The 14,109-nt window shown below is 48.5% G+C and overlaps 1 protein-coding gene across 1 annotated transcript; it reads right to left on the bottom strand.

Annotated features, from left to right (window-relative positions):
* Positions 1–236: 236 nt before the first annotated feature.
* FJX1 (four-jointed box kinase 1) lies at positions 237–2,698 on the bottom strand. Its single transcript, XM_051622304.1, has one exon. It carries the CDS (start codon positions 2,544–2,546, stop codon positions 1,260–1,262), a length of 1,287 nt encoding a protein of 428 aa, XP_051478264.1. The 5' UTR covers positions 2,547–2,698; the 3' UTR covers positions 237–1,259.
* Between the last annotated feature and the right edge of the window lie 11,411 nt (positions 2,699–14,109).

Here is a 14,109-nt window from a genome sequence, read left to right as displayed (position 1 = left end):
AGCGCAAGACAGAGATGGAGGGCGACAGAGAGGGGGAGGGAGAGGGGAAGGGAGAAGGCTACGGAGAGGTGCTTGAAAGCCTAACTCTACCCTTCCTTGCCTCAGAAGGAATGAGAAAACCTTCAGTGAGATGTTGCAAAGAGCTGGTATTGGTTGCCCATGGGGGAAGACCATGGTGCTTCCCTGTCAAAGCTCAAGGAAACATTCAGAACAAAGAAGGCAAAACTTTTACACAGTTTACTGAAATATCAGTTTCTTTAGTATGTAACAGAAAAACTTATGAACATGTATAATGTACATCAAAGGCAGACTTTATAAAATAAAAAGGTCTTCTTTTATAAAAAACTAAAAAGTCAAAGTAAAGTGCATCAAACAAGTTTTTCCTCCACTTTAACTATTACCTCAAAGGCTTAGCACATAGCAATGTTTTTAAAACCTGTGAGATTCTCTTGTGACACCCATTTGTCAGTTACTCTACTGGTCAGATGAAACGATGATGGTGGTGATTACAAACAAAAGCTTAAGAATCAAAACAGTTTAACCAGATGCATCCACAACGGTCTAAACAAATGGAATATGGGCTTCTTATATACTTCTCATAGACAAGACTTATCAGCAAAAAGTTTCACTCTCTAAAGAAAATCTCTAAGAAATAAGCTTCATAAATAGGGCAGTTTTGCTAGTTAGAGGGTCCTCTATTATGCAATCAGTTTTTGGTCTGTGGGTATCAATATTCATACTTAAATATGCTGTCGCAAAAGGAAAAAAATATAAAACAATGTTTCCATCTGCCTCCTTTGGAAGGAAAAGACCTAAACAAAGACGCCAACGTCTTTGTGACTGGGAGTGCTCCAAGAGACTTAAGAAAATAACTGAAGATGCTGAATCTTCTCATTTTTTCAAGCTCTGGGAGCACACCCCCGGAGTTGAACTCGAGTATAATTACATCAATCGTGCTGCGCATCTTCAGAGATCTTGACAAAGGCGTATTAATGAATCCTCTGGACAGCTCCAGCAGGCAAGTAGCCGGTTATTATCCGCACTCGAGAGTGAGCGTCCAATTCCGCCTCCTCCTCCAAACCCTGCAGGGTTAGAGAAAACAGTCGCGGAAGTCACGGGGTCCCGAAGTGGTGGGCAGGGTCTACCCCAGCGTTTGGCGGCCACCAGGGCAATTAAGTCCTCCTCCCTCGGAGGAGAGAAATAGCAGAGTAGTGAAGGCAGCCGGCTTTTGCCGCCACCCCTCTAACCGCCCCGAAGCGTCAGAGCACAGCAGCCTGTGCGCGGCAATGGGCAATGTGGCGGTGCACGAAGTCGACGCGGGCCTGCAGCAGCTCAGCCTGCCGCTCCGAGAGGAAGCCGAGGCGGGCCCAGAGCGGCTCCCGCGCCCGATAGCGGCGGCGCAGCTCGGCGGCAGCGCTGCGGCGGCGGTGCAGCTCTGCGACGCGCCGCGCCGTGCCCTCGCGGAAGACGCAGACAGAGCGGAGCAATGGCTCGTTGTAGGGGTCCCACATGGCGAGGACGCGGTAGCCATGCACTAGCCCCGCCTCATTGTCCATGAAGACGAGCCCGCCGTCAGGGGCGCGAAGCAGGTTGCTGGTGGCGCGGTGCATAACTCGGGGGTCCCATTGTAGGCTGAAGAGATTGCTGACCAGGCGGTCAAAGTTGGCTGTCAGGTAATCGAAGAGGATCAGGTCGCTCCACTGCACCAGCTCCACGAGCTGAGAAGGGGGCAGGCTGCCCAGCTCTCCCGCCGACAGCGGCTGGAGTTGCCGGCCCGTGTCCACCTCGGCGCTCCAGGGCGCAGGGGCCACCACGGCGGTGAGGTTGTCCACCCAGCGGGTTAGGCTGACCACAGCGCCCTCGGTCCAGTGCGAGCCGTGCAGCTCCTCCCGCACCGGCTCCCACTGCCGCCCGCGGGCCTCCACCAGGGCAAGGGCCATAGGCAGCAGCCGCTCCTGCATGCCCAGCACCCCAGCCAGGTGGTAGGAGAGCGCCTCACCCTGGATCTGCTCCGGGTTGATGCCGTAGCGAACGCAGGCGCGGCTGCCATCCGACAGCCGTGCCAGCCGGTTGGAGCTGCGCCCGCAGCCGCCCCGCTCCAGAGAGGCCACGCGAGCGGCGCGAGCGACCGACAGCCACGCCGCCGTCTCCTCCGCCGGGAAGCCCGGCGGCACCTGGTCTTCCAGATCACGGCTCCAGAAAATACCCCGCTCAACCGGAGAGGCGGCGAAGGCCGGCTGCGGCGCGCCAGCAGTTGCGAACCGCCCTTCGCCGCCCCGCTCCTCCTGGCCCGCCGGCGGCAACGCCAACAGCGCTCGGAAAGTTTTCTGCCCACCGCCACTGGGCTTGCGCCACGCCGCTGGCGAACGCTCCAAGCCCCACCGCCCCAGGCGCGGACCCCCGGGCGGGAGCGGCTCTAGATCCGTATCCCTCTGTGCTGTCGCCTCCCGCCACAGCAACACCGTCCAGAGCCCCGGCAGGGCACCCAGCAGTAGCAGCCCCAGCACGGGCAGGGGGCGCGGCGGGGCCCGCCTCGCCCGCTTCATCCTCCAGCGGCTTCACGCCGCTGCCGCGGTATGCAGGGGCGGTGCAGCCTCACCGCTCGGCGCGGAGATGCGGCATGGCCACGAGCCGGGCCAAACACGACCAGCCGCCTGGGAAGCAGCAGCAAGAGAGGCCGGTCAGCCCCAGCGCTATATGCGCCCACCCCTGCCGGAGGTCAGGAGAAACGGGCCTCACCACGTGGGGGAGTCGTGGGAGTGCGCCCCGCCCCGTCTCCCGGCGTGGCCCTCCGCTTAAAGCGGCCGTGCCCCGCGCTTGCGGTGGCTGTGGGGAGCCTTGTCGGGGTAGGTGGAAGAGTGGGGGAGTGGCGTGGTAGCTGCGCCGGCTGTCAGCGGGAAGGGAGAGGGCTGCGGCGAGGGCGCTCGGCTCCGCTGCTTCCTCCTCCCCGCTGTGGGCAGCACAAAGGAGCCTACACACCGAAGGAGGAAGGGGGATAAGGAAAGCGGCGCGCACTCCCGTGTGGCCGCCCCCGCCCCAGTGCACGGGCTTCCGTGGAGCCTCTGGGCGCGGCCGCGCCGTCTTCTGCCCATGCTGGCACTGCGGGGTCGCGCCGCGGTCACCGGAGATCGGTGACTCTTCCACTTCCATCCCCCACGCCCCCAATGCCCTGGGGCCCCAGGAGCCAGCAGGTGGTGGTTGCACGTAGAGATCTCCCGAAACACGCACCACACTGTGCACATAGACCCTGTGTACATATGGGTACGTAAACAGACACACACAGCTGCCCGGGACCAAGCCGGGACACTGCGACACAAAGCCGGGACACTCTGCCAGGCAGAGCTGCCACTGATGGTGGAGGTGGCGCGCCCGTGAAACCCTACGGAGCATTCTTTTCCACGTCCTCCCGCTTCGGCGGCGGCAGGAGAGAGCCGGTGCGGGGCCCGTCTGCACCCGAGAGAAGCACTGTTCGCGTCACTCGATAGCGAGCGGTGTGTGTGGCGTGGTCAGGTGTCTCACGGCGTGTGCGGTGCGGACTAGTTTTTCCTGGCATTCTAACCCCTAGACAGGAATTTTCAAGCCTGCAGCGCCGGCAGTGGGGCACGGTCCTTCGCGCGGGACTTCTGCCCGAGGGAATGACAGCCAGCCCTGCTCTTCAGCTTTTGTTACTCTAAGATTTTTAGGGTGTATACTGAAAGATGAGAAGAGCAGCTACTTGTCTGTCCCCCCAGTTCCAATTTCCTGCCTTTCCAAGGTAAGGACACATAGCTGTGCTGTTTCTGTATATTATAGAGACTTTTCTTGGAAAGAACATTTTTGTTAGCCGATTTACATTAAACACGCCTCCCTTCTTCAATCAGTGCCATGGCTATCTTCCAAAGTAGTTATTAGAGTTGGATGAAAGAAGCAAAACCACCTCATGCAGAATCTTAAACATCTCGAAAGAAAACATCACTTTCTCACCTCCTCAGTTATTCCTGTTATCTTCAGATACTCCAACTCCTCGTTTTCCAACCACACCACAGTCTTCCAGGTTGGATGGAATGCAATTAATTTTATTTTAATATAAGAAAAGGGAATCCTCTCTTTTCTGGGACATTGTTAGAAGCATTCAAACTCCCCTAATCCACCTTAACAAGTTAAAAAAAAAACCCCACACAACCCTCCCCCCCCAAAAAAAAACCAACAAAAAACCCAAACCCAAAAACACCCCCCGAAAAACAATTAATCAAAAAAAACCCTAAATAAGCAAAAAATACAATAAAAAAAGCACACACACCCCCTCAAGCTGATTTCCACTTATTTCGCCTCAAATTCCCCTTTAAAGGGGGACTCCATAGCCTTCCTAGAGAACAACTGGCTGAAAGACGCCCATGCCTTATTCTGTCTTGCCTCCAGCGCGCCCCGCGGCACAGCATCTTGCGGCTGGTAGCATTTCTCCTGAGGTCACACGGTAGAGTGCGGCCCCGCCTGCCCTCCAGCCCGTGCAGACCGGGAGAGGAGCAAGGCAAGCACTTCCTCCACGGTCCACCGGGAAGCCGAGCGGTGGTGAAGCACCGGCTCCTCCCACCGGCCGCGGCGCCGCACTGCAGCAGCCGCCGCCAGCACCCGCAGGACCGGGAGGACAACCTCGCCCCGCCGTCCCTATCACCCTCCAGCCCCCGCAAGGCCCAGGCCGAGGAGATCGACTTGTGGAAAGCCCTTCGGAGGTGAAGGGCTTACTCCTGGGTGGAGGGGTCTCTTGACAAGAAACAGAAGTGCCAGGCATGGAATGTACAGCCAGCACCCATCAAAAATTGTGGCTGATGTATTATCTAACATGACATCACATCTAATTGCAGCTGTTATAACTGGGAGCATTAGTGCTGTTGAGTCCCTCATGCACATACGGACTTACTGAAGTAATGAGTCCCTCAAATGCAATACAAGCTGTCATCATTCCTCTTTTTACCCATGAATTCAGGTTTCATGCCCTGAAGCCTTATTGCCAGATGATGTTCTCCACTTCCACCCTTGAAGCCACATAAGCTGCATAGTGAACACCAGGTGTGTGTGACCATTGGAGCTGCTGATAACTGCAATTCACAGGGGCTAATAAGAATAGTACCATTACACTGAACAGGAGGCTTTTATCCAATGATAGGCTGAATATTTTAACCAAATAAACGGCACAGAATTGCCTCTGTTCTCTGCCACTTTCCAGTTTGGAATAGCTTTAAGAAAACTCATAGCTTGTTAGAAAAGGACTGAAAGCAGAAAATTAATTTTATTCCATAAATGGGTTGGACTTGTATTTTGATTTAAATGAATTATTTGCATTTATTTCACGGTGAATTATGCTTACAGTGAACATTCAGCTGCCAGTGCACTAGAAGTCTCCCTGGAGAAGTACCACTGCCATGGATAAGAACTCTAATTTTCCTGTTATTAAGGTGAATAAAAGCTCTGAATTATGTATGACATCAGTTTCAGTTACAGCTTGCTTCTTGTAAGCTAAGCAGTTAATCAACAGGCTTAGGTGACTACAGCCTTAAGTCAATAGCTGGGAAAACAGCATCTCTCCCAGATCCTCAGCCTCCTACCTACGCTATTTAAAAGAAAAAGCCAGAGTTTTGCTAAGTCATCCCTCTGGCTAATAGTTCTGCTTACAAGCTGGAATATTTTTTAACCTTCCACCAGTCATCCGGTTTTAACATTAGCCAAGCTGATGTGCTGTTCAATTTACAGCATGTTAAGCATTCCTGAAACTGTGATCACTGATCACTGATATATTTGGGTGAAACAGATGTCTTGTTGCTGCTTTGCAGGCGTTGCAATGAGTAGTTTGGGGATAAAGTTGTCTCCAAGCTTCTTAGCTGTATACTGGGCAAGGGAGAGCTTGCCACTGTCCAGACCCAGAATTTTAGCAAGAAAAAAGATAAAAATAATTTAAGGCTTCCCTGTGTTGTTTCTTATATTAATTTGATTTTAGCTGCCTGACAAACTAGGCTCATGGAGTACCTAGCTGCTAGTGTTTCACACAGATTCTAGCCTGGTGAAGGTTTTGCTCTCTTCATTCCCCTCCTGACCCCCAGCACCCAACTTCCTTGTGATGTGGGATAGCTGTCATTGCAGACAGCAGTGATTCCTTCCATCAGAGGTAGAAGAAATGGGGACTGACCAGAGACTTCAAGATTTCTTCCCTGGAGTGAAAATTATGTAGTACTCAAGTCAAAGACTAAACTCAAATGGGCTTTGATTAGGATCACAGGAAAGAAGGTAGGAGCTTTACTTTTCTGGACACAGCTTGCCTATGCTGGGCTTGCCTCTGCTAACAATCTTTAGCACTCAGAGATGCACCAGTGCTCACTGGGGCAGGAGGGAGCATCTTCCCATGGCTGGAGCTGCAGATGGCAGAGGGGATGCAGCTGCAGCCTGCTGCACAGAGGACAGCTTGGGAGGGCTGCCCCAGCCACATGAAGGCATCCTCTGGCTCAGGCAAGTTCTGGCCTGTGGTAGCATTGCGTATCTTCACCTGATGTTCTTCCACAGCTCAAGGATTCATTACAACCCCCCCACCTTCACCTTTCTGAAGGCATTGTCATGGAACTCATTTCCCAGCACAGATCTTCTTGGGCTACCAGGATTGGCCCCTCCAGATCCTTCCCTCACGGAAATTTCTCTCCCTTCACAGAGAACTGACAGACACTTTCTGTGTTTTTTGGGGTTTTTTTTTGTGTAGACACAACACCTGATGTAACTCACCTCAAAGCCAAGTTACTGAGTCTGGTGACTGCCACGTTAACCTCAGCAGAGTTGTGAGCTCCTTCCCTGGAGACTGCAGTGGGTAAGTCTGAGCTATTGCTTCATGGTGATCTCTCTCAGTAGCACGACACATGAAGTCCTTGTGGTTCAGGATCCTGGGTGAGGTGGGAACAGAAGATTTTTACTCCAGTCCAACACAACTTTTCTAGATTTCACCCGCCTGAGACTGTTTATACAGTTTGTTTGTTTCCACCTTGAGTACTTCTCCAGCTCTTACTTAATTCTTTCTTCTTTACCCATCAGGTTACCAAACCTCTATTTCTATCCAGTATTTCCTCAACCGTCCCTGAGTAGCTTCCTCCCATTCCTATTTAGTAGCTTTTTCTCCTGGCTGCAGGGTGGTGAGTGGCTCACTGAGACTTGCAGCATCCACATCAGAACAGTTCTGGGAGGTCAGTGCTTCCTATTCAACCTGAAATACAGTCCATTCTGGAGGGAAAGAATAGCCATTTGTGTTACGAAAAAAGTACAATTTTTTTTTGGCCAGGAAGTAAAGAGGTTCAAGAAACCTCTTCCAGTAAAACTGCTGAAATTATTTAGGGGAACAAAAGGTAGTTACCACATGAAAGGATAAATAATGCATTGTGTACCAGCTTCAGTAAGGTTTCCTGAAGGGCCAGATCCCATGGCCTGCATTATTCATCATAGATTCACAGAATAGTTTGAGTTGGAAGGTGCCTTAAAGATCATCTAGTTGCAACACCCCTGCCATTGGCAGGGACACCTTCCTCTAGACTGGGTTGCTGAAAAGCCCCATCCAGCCTGGCCTTTAAATCTTCTAGGGAGGGGACATTACTGTCATATATATATATATATTAATAACGTTTCTCCTCTCTTCTGGCTGCCAAAACATGAGTGAAGAATATTCTTCAATACAGTTCACAGTAATTCCAGCCATCTGCCTTGGTGTAACATAACAGAAGAGAAAGGGGAAATCTAAACTCGGTGTCTTTCCAGAGAAGAGAAGGTCAAACCAAGGGTGCTGAGGGAGCTGGCGGAGGTCATTGCTAGGCCACTCTCCATCATCTTCAGTAAGTCATGGGTAACAGGAGAGGTGCCTGAGGACTGGAGGATAGCAAATGTCACTCCAGTCTACAAGAAGGGCAAGAAGGAGGACCCGGGTAACTATAGACCGGTCAGCCTCACCTCCATCCCTGGAAAGGTGATGGAACAACTTATTCTTGTCTCTATCTCTAGGAATATCAAGGACATGGGGCTCATCAAGAGCAGTCAGCATGGTTTTATCAAGGGTAAATCATGTTTGACTAACCTCATAGCCTTCTATGAGGAAATTACTAGGTGGATAGATGATGGTAGAGCGGTAGATGTGGTTTATCTTGATTTCAGTAAGGCATTAGACACCGTCTCCCACAGCATCCTTGTAGATAAGTTGATCAGGTATGGGTTTGGTGATCAGGTAGTGAGGTGGATTAGGAACTGGTTGATGGGAAGGAGTCAGAGAGTTGTAGTCAATGGGGCAGAATCTAGTTGGAGGTGTGTGACTAGTGGAGTCCCTCAGGGGTCGGTACTGGGACCGGTGTTGTTCAACATCTTCATCAACGACCTGGATGAGGGTATAGAATGTACCCTCAGCAAGTTTGCTGATGACACCAAGCTGGGAGGAGTGGCTGACACACCAGAAGGCTGTGCTGCCATTCAGAGAGACTTAGACAGGCTGGAGAGTTGGGCGGGGAGAAACATGATGAAATTCAACAAGGGCAAGTGTAGAGTTTTGCATTTGGGGAAGAACAACACGATGTCCCAGTACAGGTTGGGGGCTGACCTGCTGGAGAGTAGTGTAGGTGAAAGAGACCTGGGGGTCCTGGTAGACAGGAGGATGACCACGAGCCAGCAATGTGCCCTTGTGGCCAAGAAGGCCAATGGCATCCTGGGGTGCATTAGAAAGGGTGTGGTTAGTCGGTCAAGAGAGGTTCTCCTCCCCCTCTATTCTGCATTGGTGAGGCCACATCTGGAGTATTGTGTCCAGTTCTGGGCCCCTCAGTTCAAGAAGGACAGGCAACTGCTGGAAAGAGTCCAGCGCAGAGCTACTAAGATGATTAAGGGAGTGGAACATCTCCCTTATGAGGAAAGGTTGAGGGAGCTGGGTCTCTTTAGCTTGGAGAAGAGGAGGCTGAGGGGTGACCTCATCACTGTTTACAAATATGTAAGGGGTGAGTGTCAGGGAGATGGAGTTAGGCTCTTCTCAGTGATGACCAGTGATAGGACAAGGGGTAATGGGTGTAAATTGGAGCATAGGAGGTTCAAGGTGAATATCAGAAAAAAATTTTTACTGTGAGAGTGACAGAGCACTGGAACAGGCTGCCCAGGGAGGTTGTGGAGTCTCCTTCACTGGAGACATTCAAAACCCACCTGGATGCGTTCCTATGTGATGTACTCTAGGTGACCCTGCTCTGGCAGGGGGGGTTGGACTAGATGATCTTTCGAGGTCCCCTCCAACCCCTAGGATTCTATGATTCTATGATTCTATGAAACCACTTTGATAATAGCCCAAAGACCATTTTTCCTCCTGACCTACCCTGCAAACCCATGAAAATGTGCTTGAAGAAGTATGTATGATTTGGAAAGATACTGCCTTTAGGTTAGGGACTCTCTATCACCTTCTAGTAAGCTGGGCCAGGGGTTGAATACCCTCACTATGAAAAATATCCTCAATTTAATGTGTTCTCCAGGCACCTAGACAGCCCTATGACAGGCCCAGTTAAGAACTGAGATGGATTAGACTTAACTAGAAAAATGAGGTCAGGCTAAAGGTAGAGTTACTATTGTTGCAGCATGGGAAAAAATGGTCATGAAATTTAGCTTCTACTGCAAAAATACACTCAGGACACATCCTAAGCTTTTCAGCATCCTAAAAAAGTGCAGCTTTTGCACTGCTAGTGAAACTGTTCTAATTAGTCTTAGGGTAAAAACCCTGGCTGCACCAGTGGAAAGGCAGCTTTTCAGTTCTCACTAAGTAAAACAGAAAAGGACCAGCTTAAATAGCAAACCCAGTGTCCAGGCCCCTAATATCTTCTCTCTTGTTGTGTTGCCCAGAGAGGCAGCTGGATTCTTTCCAAGGATAGAGGAGCCCCTCCACTTGCCAAGAGTGCTGGAATAGGAAGACAGACACAAAATAAATGTATTAATTCCCTGGACCTTTGCTTTCTTCTCCCAGCCTCTCCTCTCCTTGAAGGTGTCCTCTGCCCCTAATAAAGATGTGAGGTGAGTTAGCACAGAATGGGGAGCAGTGTCACAGTTCCTGTTCTTTGTCCCATAGGTCCTGCCAGAAGATATTCTTTCTGTACTGTGTATGTGCAGTACAGGGTATCTCAATTCTGTCTGTCTCTTACCCACACCAGTCACTCCAGAAAGCCTGCAACTTGCCCATAGGGGCATCTGTGGCCTGACAGTCACTTAAGGCTATACAATAGCATGCTGAACCAGCAGCATACACATCAGTGTACGCAGCTTCTCATGGGCTCTAGGAAGTGACCTCTAGTCACATATGGGGAGCAAGTTTACCACTGAGGACAGGTATGGTCCAATCTCAAGTGACAGTATAGCCACAGCACCAGGCCACACTGATACTCTCTCCTCACTTGTTGTGGGGACTCTTCCTTCTCCACATTCGTGTTTTATCCAGTTGTATGTGATTCAAATGATGAGATTTCCACCCCTCCTAGCTCTATCCAGCAGACATCTCTGTTAGGACCATTGACTGTGGCTGCAATTCCAATTGCAATAGTTTTCCTACACATTCCAGCTGTTGGGATCAAGATATTGACCAACACTCTCAATCTTGTAAGGTCAGGAACTGGAAAAGTACTCTTCAGAGATTAAGGACTGCAGTGAGGAACTTAATCTGCACAATATCTAAATACCATAATTTTTCATATTCAATAGGCTTTATTAAAAATACCATTGTGCTTTTGTGAAATCGAAATGTATTTTAAGTCTAAATGAAATCCAAACACTTTATCTACAAACAGGAAAGCAATTCAGTTCCTTCATAACTTCACTGGTCCAAGACAATACTTAGTTCCTCAGCCGGCAAAGCCTATGTAAGGAGTAATGCTTCTTACGTGCTGGAGCTTTAGGCTGTAACACTGCAAAATAAAGATAAGATTTACAGGTCTACTGTACCTGGGCTGTACATTCTACCATGTGCTCTGGTAGGATATGCCTCCTCCATGTTGTTGGGGAAAGAGGTGCTGCTCATCTTCCTCCAAAAACCTCAGACATGCTTAGGACTCCTGTCAGCCAATTTAAGAGCAGTGTAAGAGGCTTCATGTTGTGCTTATCATGTGCTGCCCAAAGTGTCTTCTATGAGGAATGATGAAATACAAAAGCATAAGAATGAGTTTCTCCCTCAGGCTTCCATACATCCAACAGTTTGGCAAAAAAGGTAATGCAGGTTTTGGTTTCTACAACTGGCCTTACTGCATTTCCTCTCATTAGGTGAGCCACTTAGCTTGCCCATGCCTCAGTTTCTCCACTTGCAGAATGGGATGGTGTGAAGAGCAGTTATTTGATGATGTCTAAAGAGGTCTTTGAGCTCTTCTTGAAAGCTGGGAATAGCTGATGGATACACAAGAAAGTCAACACAGTAGAATTTCAATAGTTCTAGTTTTGCTACATACAGTCATCTCACTCAACTCCTGATTTGTGTAGGACTGTATTTTTCTCATTGATGTGAAAATAAAGATTGGAAAACACCCAAAAAGTTCAGGGGGATAAATGAGCTTCCCCATCTTCCAGACCAGCTGCAGTTTGTTCAGTCATCATCCCTGCTGAACTCCCTATTATTGCATTTGAACTTCCCCAATAAGTGGGTGGACAGGAAGAGCAGCACAGACATTACAGAGCAGAGCTCTTTTTCCTCTGGGAAACTTGCCAACTTTTTTTTTTTTAAAATTTAGCTCAGTTTCCTTGCAAATTACTTTCTGCCTAGCTGCCCAACTTCCTGTAAATAATTTAGTAAGAGCAATAAAATAAATACCCCCAAGGAAAAAATAACATAGTTGTGAGTTATTGGAGTGAGGTCTTTCTTCCTTCTGGTCTTTGTTAGCCATCACAGGAGCTGATTTTCGACTGACTCACAAAGAAACAGACCAGGGAGATAACAGGAGACAGCACAAACAAAGACACCATGGAGAAAATATATATTTTTAAGGTTCAGAGTGGATTTGAACATGTGTTTGAACTTCTTCAGATACAGAGAGACAGATGTGGCTTAACATAATCTGCCCCACAAGAAATGGCAAGCAGTAGTGCGGAGGAGCTCAGCTTGTTCTGGCTGTCTCTGGGCTTGAAAATCTGCCACATGGGCATGTGTGCTGTGTCAGCCCCAATGTTCAGATCACCAGGACCCACCTGCACAGCTCTCTGGTTCCCTGTCCTTACACTAAAGATTGCCTTTAAGGTCAGCATTAGGATTTTGTAATCACTAGTGTAGATACAGGCATTACAGGTCCCTTCACAGCTTTATGCCAGATGCTTTTTATTCTGGGACACAACTAAGTGTAATAAACACATTGCATTTCTAATTTCTATTTTTCCTTTTACTCAGCTCCTCAAATTAAGCACCAACATGAAGAAATTCAGCTTTGTAGAACTTGCATCAGCACAAACCCTCTCAGCACTCTGTTCTGCAGTGTTATGCCAATGTAGGGATGGGCAACTTAAAGCAAGTACGTAGAGTTACTTTTGCTGTTCTCTCCTCTGCCTTCTAGCGCAAAGGGCAAGGTCTAAACCTATGTGAAGACTTTGGATCTTCCTTCTGTATAACCTCTCACCAGGAGATGCGGCACTCAGGAGCCAACATGAGGACTTTGATAGCTTCCTGTCTCCTGCTGGTGAAATCAAATAAAGCACAATTTCCACTAGGTTAAATATTACATAGGATGATGGATGGATAGCATGAGGATGCTCAGCCGGTGCTTAAGACTACAGCTGCGACATGCTCAGGTGTGCTTATATTATGAATTCTGTTCAGGAGACAAAATCATATTTAATGTGCAATACTCAATATTTAATGTGCAACACCCATCTTAATTGCTTTATTATCTTAAAATGTCAAGTTGAATCTGCTCACCGTCAAATTATCTGAAATGTCCTAAGTAGATAAAATGCTGTCAATGTACCACTAGGAGTCCCTACTTAAATGCAAGTTACTGTGTGATTTGTTGTTTTTAGTGGGGCTCAGTCGTCAGAGTACCAACATAAAAGTAAACAGTTCTGCTCTTTCAAGAGTTGTCTATATGAGATTTCTTTCCCATCCTGGATGAAATGAAGTCACAGATGCAAAAAGGCACTTAATAAGGTGTTGAGCTTAAAGGAGTCACAGAAACAAGGGATGTCAGGTCCTTCTGCAGACAAGCAGAAAAAGAATTTGGGTCACAGCTCTGCCATGTGCAGCTTGCACAGTATTTGTGTTTGTGGCACATGGGGCTATTGCTGTATGTGCAAAAATCAAAACCAATCTTTGTGATAACAGCTCTACAGCTTGGGAAATCAGTTTTGACATGAGATAGTGACTGCCTGCTGTGCACATGTGGACTGTGTCCAGAAGCCCAGGGGAGACAAGAGCCAGCTGAGACATTTCTTGGAGCTCAGAGCCTTTGACAACATGTATTCTTGGATGCAATTGACTGGGCTGACAGGGGTGTAATTGGCAAAAAAACATGACATAATGTGGGGTCTGGATTTTTAAAATAAAACAACAGAGTTTGGAAGCAATCTTTGCTCCAGGAAAGGTTGTTGCCTGTAGGATTTCCCTTCAGGCAGCCTTTGTAGGAGAAGAGGGCTATTAAATTTCCAAGGTGTTTCTATTGGTGAACATCTGAATGTTGAATTTAACTTGGCTATTAACTTGGCTGGTGAGGAGGCAATTAGCTGTGCAATTAGGTTGGCTGGTGATGAGGTAGGTAAAGAAATCAACTGTAGCCTGGCACATACAGCAGGGAGCTTATGGAAGAGAAGGTGTATCCAAGGCCGTCCCCCACCCTGACCTACCCAGGAGCCCAGCACTAATTAAGAAACTTAAGCTGAGGATTCTCTATGTGAAGTTTCAGGTTTTGTTTGTATATCTGTAATCTTTATGAAACTCTGTCATGAATCTTTATTTAGGATCCTCTTTAGGATCCTCTGTACAGTACTTTAAAATAATTTTTAGGATTTTAGATGCAACTTAAGTTCCCCACCCCACCCACCTCCGAACCTGTGATTTGATTTTCATAATTGCAGTTCTGCTGTGCAGCATCAGACAGCACCGTTTGAATGTGTATCTTGATTTTACAAATGTTT

The sequence above is a fragment of the Apus apus genome, chromosome 5, assembly GCF_020740795.1.
Source record: "Apus apus isolate bApuApu2 chromosome 5, bApuApu2.pri.cur, whole genome shotgun sequence".
Taxonomy (NCBI): Eukaryota; Metazoa; Chordata; class Aves; order Apodiformes; family Apodidae; genus Apus; species Apus apus.
The sequence above is the reverse complement of the archived record's forward strand: the minus strand, read 5'-3'. Positions and strand labels throughout refer to the sequence as shown.

Bases quoted from the DNA above. Each gene is read 5' to 3' on its own strand.
- FJX1 (XM_051622304.1), bottom strand. From the start codon at position 2,546: ATGAAGCGGGCGAGGCGGGCCCCGCCGCGCCCCCTGCCCGTGCTGGGG.